This window comes from Neophocaena asiaeorientalis, unplaced genomic scaffold (genome assembly GCF_003031525.2).
Source record: "Neophocaena asiaeorientalis asiaeorientalis breed wild unplaced genomic scaffold, Neophocaena_asiaeorientalis_V1.1 scaffold78, whole genome shotgun sequence".
NCBI classification, from domain to species: Eukaryota; Metazoa; Chordata; class Mammalia; order Artiodactyla; family Phocoenidae; genus Neophocaena; species Neophocaena asiaeorientalis.
In genome coordinates, this window is record NW_020175018.1 from 19,272,709 (window position 1) to 19,280,297 (window position 7,589).

Here is a 7,589-nt window from a genome sequence, read left to right on the forward strand (position 1 = left end):
AGCAACTGAGCCCGTGCGCCACAACTGCTGAGCCTGCGTTCTAGAGCCCGCGAGCCACAACTACCGAAGCCCACGTGCCTAGAGCCCGTGCTCCGCAGCAAGAGAAGCCACCGCAGTGAGAAGCCCGTGCACCACAACGAAGAACAGCCCCCACTCTCCACAACTAGAGAAGCCCGCGCACAGCAACGGAGACCCAACACAGCCAAAAAATAAAGTTAAAAAAAATTTTTTTTAATTAAAAAATCAAAATCTGGTTTGAAGCTACTGGCCTGGGGGCGGGGCCAGGTAGAGAAGAGGCAGGCGGGGCCAGGTGAGAGGAGGGGCACAGGCAGGAGGGACGGGGCACGTGGGCGTCTGGTGGCCCAACTCAGGATCCCTGAGCCAATGGCTCTGCCCAGCCTGCACCCCTTGGGGTCACCCCCATGGTGCCCCTGCTCGGATGTTCCTGTGGCTCCCTCTGACCTCACGCTAGGGTCTGGACTCCTTCCCGTGGCCTCCCGGCCCCTCCCTGTGCCCCTCTTTCCTGCAGCGGCCCCCGGGCCGTGGTCCCTAGGCTGGTCAGTGGTGCCTCGCCCTCCGTGGCCCAGACAAGATGGGAGAGCCCGGAGCCTGGTGGTGTCGGGCTGTATGTGCCCGGCTCTCTGCGGGGTGTCTGCCTCCCCGTGGTAGACGGGGACACTGGACACCTTCCGAGCGGACAGAGAGACGCCGGCGCCCACGGGCCAGGGCTGGGCGGTCCCACCACCGCTCTCCCATCGGGAGGTACTTCGGAGAGGATTGCCCTGCTGTTCCCCGCTCTCAGAAAGCAAGCCAGCACCACAGCCGAGTTTAGCAAAATCTGGACAACCATCAGAATCATTTTTATTGCAAATCAGACAAAAAAGATGAAAAATACATCATTTTCATCCCCTGCAGTTTTGCATGTAGATAACTTTTTAAAAAGTTTCCTTCTCGTGTAAACTACACTCTATTTTATAAAACACAGTAAGAAGTGACATCTTAGGAAGTGTCTGGTCATGCCCACTGGGGGTGGCCCAACACCGTGCCCGGCGAGGCCCGAGCAGCTGCCCGAGCACGGTGGGCGGCAGGACCCTCCCTGGCTTTGCTCTCAGGAGCTGCCCGAGCACGGTGGGCGGCAGGTCAGGTCGTGGGGCCTGGGTTCTGACATCCCTTACCAACATGACCCCTGACAGATTTGTTCAATCAGATTTCTTAAACAAAACCCCCCATTCAGAAATGTATTTACAGACATTTACTCTGCCACAGGCTTATACTTGATAATGTAAGAATCTGCTCCCTCCCCAAACCGGGAGGGGTGGCCTGCAAGCAGGCTCCCGGCGTCCCAAGCGCCCCACTGAGCCGTGCCGGGCCCCGGCACGAGGGTCTCTGAGCAGTGAGGCTGCACACAACCATTGTTTTTCCGAGTCTCCTATAAAGACAGGGCCCATCGGCTCTCGGGCCCCAGGAACACCAATCCATCTTCCGCTGAACCTGGGAGACGCAGTTCAAGTCGAGACGCCTCCAACGGGGTGGCCCAGGCAGTGTCTTTCCCCAGAAAGGGGTAGGCCTCCCCAGCGTGGGGTCCAAGGTGGGTACCACACCTCTGACTTCTCACTCCGCACGACGCTTGAGTATCAGTGGGGGCGGGGGAGGGGCCTGGGAGCCTCCAGAAAGAACAAGAACTCACGAGACCAATGAACAACTACATAATACTGAACCCAAAACAAAGATTCATGATTGGTACCATGAAACGTACCCTTGGTATACCCCAAGAACACGTTTTTAAAAGCATGTTTTTAAAAGGTCATTTAAAAGAACACCAAAACACATAAACCACATCATTTCACATGTTCCTTTCCTATTTTAGAAGCCAATTAACCCATGTGCCAAAGGACTAAAGGGTCTGCTTTTCTATCCCTAGATGCATCTTCTCGCAAAACGCAGGTGGTCCTGGGAGCTGGGGTCGGGGGAGTGGTCCGGCTTTGGAGGAGGGGTGAGGGGGCTGTCTGGGGAAACGGGCAGCAGGCCCGGGCACCCCGGGAGCTTTTTGAACGATGCTGGCTCAAAAAACCTCCCTTCTCTGACATTTCTTTCCGGATTTAAAAAAAAAAAAAGGAAATCAATAAATAAATGGCATTTGGAAATCATGAATCTTTGTTTCTATTTTACAAACACCTGGGAATCTTTATCCTAAACAGGGAAATCACGATCGAGAGCTAGTTTATTTTCTTGGAGCAGATAAAAGGTGCTACCCGGTGATATACAAAACAGTACATATAAATAAAAAGACAGTGTTTCCAGGTAAAATAAAAGTACATAAATAAATACTAAAAAAAAAAAAATTAAAAATCCTTGTCCTCTTGTTTTGTATAAAGACGCATGTTTCGAAAACAGCTCCTTTGGTCGGCCCCGACATCCACGGAGCGCACGCAAACGTCCGGCAGGGCTTGGGAAAGGAAGCACAGGGTCCCTGGGGGCAGCCGGCTGTTCACTTAAAGGCCTCAGGAACGTGGGCGATCTGGGACGGCATGCTGGTGGGCGGGCTGGAGATGCCCTCGGACCAGTCGGAGATGTTGGAGTGTGGCGATGAGCTGGACCACTGGTCGGGGGACTCCGGGGACGGGGTGAGGAAGGGGTGCTCGGGCACCTGCAGCTGGTGGCTGGGGGTGTTGTCCACGGGGGAGGAGTAGCTGTGCTGGGAGGGGGGCGTCAGGAACTGGGCGGTGGTCATGGGCGGGGCCAGCGCGGCCGGCAGCGACGTGGGCAGGACCTGGCTGTCCTGCGGCAGGACGGTGTGCGCCGCCAGGCTGCCGGGGCCCAGGGGCTGCACGTCCGCCTGGCTCAGCTCCCCCGCCAGGAAGCTCCGGGCCGCGTGGCCGCTGGTGGCCGAGCCCACGCCGAGGTGCGGTTGCGGTGCCTGCGGCTGCATCTGTAAGTTCTGCTGGTGCTGCACCAGGTGAGGCTGGGCGGCCAGCCGCGTGTTGGGCAGGGCCTGGTAGCTCATCATCTGGGACAGGGCGGTGGCAGACAGGCCGCCGTGCAGCGGGCCCACCATGCCGTGCTGGAGGGCGGGGCCCTGCGTGCTCAGGGTGCCCGGCGCCACGCCCCCTCGCAGCGGGTTGTACTGGTTCGGCACCAGGCCATTCTGCAGCCGGGACAGCCACTCGCACTGGCCGTTCAAGCCCGCGGCCCCGCCCACGGTGAAATTCACGGCCCCACCGCAGCTCCCGCTGCCACCGGCACCCAGGACCGTGCCGGTGCCGGAAGCCACGGGAAGGTGGGAGAGGCGTGGCGGCCCCGCCTCGAAGGCCAGCCGGCCACCCCCACTCAGCGCCGCCATCTCGGGCTTGGCCGCCACGCTCAGGTGGCTGACGCCCAGGTGGGCCTCGGGCATCCCGGGCAGGTGGTTGAGGGGCATAGAGGGAGACTGCTGGAAAGGGGAGGGCAGGAGGGGCGGGGAGGCCACATCCGACAGGTAGCCGTGGGGGGACTCCAGGGAATCCACGGGCGACAGCGCGCTCGAGCTGTCCAGCAAGCAGCCCCTGCCGTCCTGGGACTTCTTCCTCCGCGCCCTGAGGTCCTTGGGCTCCTTGCCGCCGCAGGCCAGGCCCTTGGTGCTGGGCTTGCGGGCCTTCTTGCCCTGCACGGCGGGCTTGAGGTTGCCCAGGTAGCCGCTGGGAGAGCAGAGAGGGGGCGACAGGGTGGGCGCGCCGTGCAGCGGGGGGCTGCGCACCAGGCTGTACTCGTCCAGTAGCCGCACGATGTCGTGGTGCATGCGTTCCTGCGCGATGTCACGGGGCAGGCGGTCCATGTGGTCCGTGATGTCCCGGTTGGCGAAATGGTCCAGCAGCACCTTGGCCGTCTCGTAGCTGCCCTCCCGGGCGGCCAGGAACAAAGGTGTCTCCTCCTGGGGGAATGGACGGGGGCAGGTGAGGAGGTCACCTGCCACCAGAGGGACCGGCGGTCTTGCCCCTCCTCCCGGCCATGGGGTGGGGGGCAGCTCATCTCGACCCTCCCCGGCATGCTACCTTTACCTGGCCTGTTAAGTCTTAACAAAAAAGACCTTAAATACACCTTCTGAGACCCACCCAGAGGCGGTCTGTGGGATCCTAAACTCTAAATCAGTAAAGCTTCACCTTTCCGGGGGTCATAGGCCCCACAGGAAATCTAACAGACTGTGGCCCCTCTTCCCTCCCTCCCAACCTGCACAGACGCAAACACTGCCACAATTTCGGGGGCTTGGGGATGTCTAAAGGGCATCCGTGGGCACCACACGGTCCCCCAGGGACCCTGACATCTTAGCTCTGTCCCTGGGTCTTGGCTTTCTCATCTGTACAGCGGACATGCCGCATATGCCCCCGAGGCTGCTGTGTGCGTGTGGGGTGAGGCCTGATGGTGCCTGCCCGGTACACACAAGGCCCTCGGCCATGGCCGCCGCCACGCCACGGCAGTCCCTTCGGCCAGCCCCTCCGTCTCCGAGGCCGAGTCTCCCCAACGGGAGGTGGGATCACGTCTCTGCCCCACTGCGGACTCAGGAGCTCCTGGGCCCAACACTGCCCCCTGCGCCCCTCCCCCAGGACAGTCTGAAATGCAACCAGGGGTCAGTGAAGTACGGGGTGGGGCTGGACACACAGAGGAGCCCAGCGACAAGTTCAGGAGACGTGGGGTCAGACTGGGTTGGGGAGGAAGGAAAGCGCCTCCTTGGCCTCAGGGCACAGACTGTGGCAACGCTGAGGGAGACCGGGGGGGTGGGGGGGGCGGTCCAGGCGCAGAAGGCGGCCACTCGCGTTTACAGCTGGGGGCCTCCCAGCACAGAGCCCCCCACGCCCGCCAGCCTCTTGACTCAACGTGTACCATCTGTGTCACCCCACCCCGCCCAGGGACAGCCAAGGACAGGGCTGAGGTCCAGGTCACAGTGGCAGAGAGCGGAGAGCTGCAGCCGCTTACTTGCTACGCGGGGAACGCATGCCCTGCGCTTGAGAGGGGACCCGTAAATACGGCAGGAAGGAGGGAGGGAGAGCCGACGACACACAGGCACTCGCTGAGGGGTCCCCATCTGTGCGTCAGGGGGTCCTCCTGGGACTTTACAGCTTAGGGAGCTGAGGCCCAGGGGCTGGAGTCACTGGCCTGGGGCCCCCCAGTCGGAAGACAGTGGTGTCAGGGGCCGTGACTTGCCAGCCGGCCCACCTTGTTGTTCTGCATGTCCTTGTTGGCCCCATTCTTCAGGAGCACGACGGCGGCCTCCACGTTGTTCACCGCGGCGGCCCAGTGCAGGGCGGACTTGCCTGCGAGGGGAAGCAGAGGGCGGGTTAGGGAGCAGCAGGTGCCCGGGGGCACCCCCGCGCGCCGGGCGCAGCCTGGCTCACCCAGGTCGTCCACGGCGTTGACGTCGGCGTGGGAGTTGATGAGGTCCTCCAGCATGCCCTCGACGGCCAGGCGGGCAGCCAGGATCAGTGGAGTTGTGCCGTCGTGCATGCGGGCGTCCAGGTCCGTGGCTCGGTTCCGGATGAGGATCTAGGCGACAGGGAAGGTCTCAGGCTCGGCCAGTGTGAGCGCGAGGCCCCCACCTGGGACAAATGCTTGGGATCCGATCCCTGACGTGGAAGCAGCCCCTCCTGGGGTCTAAGTGGCCCCAGCGAGACTGGACGGCCATGGAGTTGGGGCAGGGGGGGAACCACCGGCCGCCGCTAGAGGGGCTGGGGCCAGAGCACCCGTGAGAAGGACGGTCACTGTTTGCTGCTGGGTGAACGGAGCTGGGGACCAAGCCACGCGCGCGACGGGCCTAGCTCCTGTGAAACAAGCGCCCGTGGGAATTTATGTCTCTAAGCGCCAGAGAGGCTGCCAGAGCAAACTCGCCAGGACCTGCCTCCAGGGGCTCATTTAAATCGTCCTTGATCTCCTACTTCCACAGAAAGACAGCACGTCAAAAATTACTAAATTAAAACCCTGGTCTGCGCCCTGTTTACCTGCCCGTCTGTGCAGAGCACCACGGCCCAGGGCCTGGTTGGTCTGCGGCAGGGGGACCGGCCGGCGGCTTTCAGAGCACCCTGTGCCAGGGACACTCCCCAGAGGCCCAGGTACCCAAGTCCCTAATCCACCCCGGTCCTGAGCCCCCAGTTTGCAGGCAGCAAACAGCAGCCTCCAGCCCTTCTCCCCACCGCCAGAGGCGACGCCTCCAGCCAAAGCAGGGAGGGAGGGCCAAGGCGGGAGGAGCAGACGCAGGGGACGGAGCCTGTCTTGGGGGAAGGCGAGGAGGCCCTGCTTCCTGTGGGTCCCCACGGCCTCCTGCTAGACCGCAGCTAGCCGGGCCACCCCGCGAGGACGACACGGGGCTTTGATGCCCTCCCCGGCCTCGGGCCCCCTTCAGGGTGCAAAGGCTTGAGGTGGGGAAGCGGGGGAGACGCCAGCTGCCCCTGCTCTGGCCACGCTTGGAATGAGGGCTCCGGGGCCCGGCCACGAGGAGGGAAGGCGGGCGCAAGCTAGCAGAAGGGCGCGGGCACGGCTGCCCACCTGAAAGACACCCTGCGCGTCGGCAGCCACGGCCGCGTGCAGCGGGGTGCGTCCCATGTTGTCTTGGATGTTGGCGTCAGCGCCGGCCTCCAGCAGGCGCTTGGCCGCGTCGGAGCGCGAGTAGCGGGCAGCCAGGTGCAGGGCGGTCTCGCCGGTGCGGTCCGTCTGGCTGTGCAGGCTGGCGCCCTGGTAGATGAAGTCCGAGATGACGGCGGGTGCGTCCTCCTCCTCCTCGCTCTTGCCGGTCTCCAGGCCCCCTCCGCTGCAGGAGGCTATCATGAGGGGCGTGAAGCCGTCTGCAGGGGCGGGACAGGGGCGGGGCAGGGGCGGGACCTGGTCAGGAAGGCCGGCCCCCAGCAGCCGCTCGGGGACTGCGGACGCGCGGCCCACGGAGGCCACCCTGCCTGGGGCCAACGCAGCCCATGCACGCTCCCCGAGGGCAGAGGCAAGTCCAGCTCCAACGGGCTGGTGGGCGACAGAGACACCCGCCGCTCCGCCTCCGGACCCGCCCGAGACCTTCACCAACAGCCCACCCAGGAGAGAGACCACGTAAGAAACGGGTGGTTAGGAAACCAACACCTGGGGCGTCTCAAAAGAAGCGTTTCGGATCAAGAAATGAACTCGGAGGGCAGAGTGAGTCTTGAGACCGTCGCCCCGAGGGGGGAGCCGGCGAGGAGGCTGAGCGACTCCCCGGGGTCCCCACCACCTCCCAGGTCTCATCCCCCCAAGCGGAGCTTCCAGGTGCTGACCCCGAGGGCTCAGGGCAGGGGGGCAGGCGGGTCACGAGGTCAGGCAAGAGCGGGCTGCCCGCAGCGGCTAGGTGCCCTGGGGTGGAGCCCCGGAGGGTGGTGCGGGGGGCCGGCGGCACCTACCCGGCCCGCGGACGTTGACATCCATGCAGTCGGTGTCGGCCTCGCCCTGGGGCGGCGTGGGGGCCGTGGCGGACACGCGGAGGTCAGCGGCGTCCAGGTGCTGCTGGGTCCACTGGCGGTGGTCTGTCTGGTCATCCAGGTCGGGAAGGACCACGGGCTCCTCGAACTAAGGAACAGGGTTGAACGGAGGGCCACGTCCAAAGGGGC

The 7,589-nt window shown here is 63.4% G+C and overlaps 1 protein-coding gene across 1 annotated transcript in view; it reads right to left on the reverse strand.

The window, feature by feature from the left end:
- Positions 1 to 827: 827 nt before the first annotated feature.
- The window catches only part of NOTCH1 (notch receptor 1), a 52,122-nt gene continuing 45,360 nt past the window's right edge, over positions 828 to 7,589 (reverse strand). The window contains 6 exon segments of the mRNA XM_024762427.1: positions 828 to 3,907; positions 5,188 to 5,285; positions 5,367 to 5,514; positions 6,511 to 6,806; positions 7,383 to 7,548; positions 7,551 to 7,589. The exon segment at positions 7,551 to 7,589 is cut by the window's right edge and continues 260 nt beyond it. Coding sequence (XP_024618195.1) covers positions 2,489 to 3,907; positions 5,188 to 5,285; positions 5,367 to 5,514; positions 6,511 to 6,806; positions 7,383 to 7,548; positions 7,551 to 7,589 — 2,166 coding nt within the window. The 3' untranslated portion in view covers positions 828 to 2,488.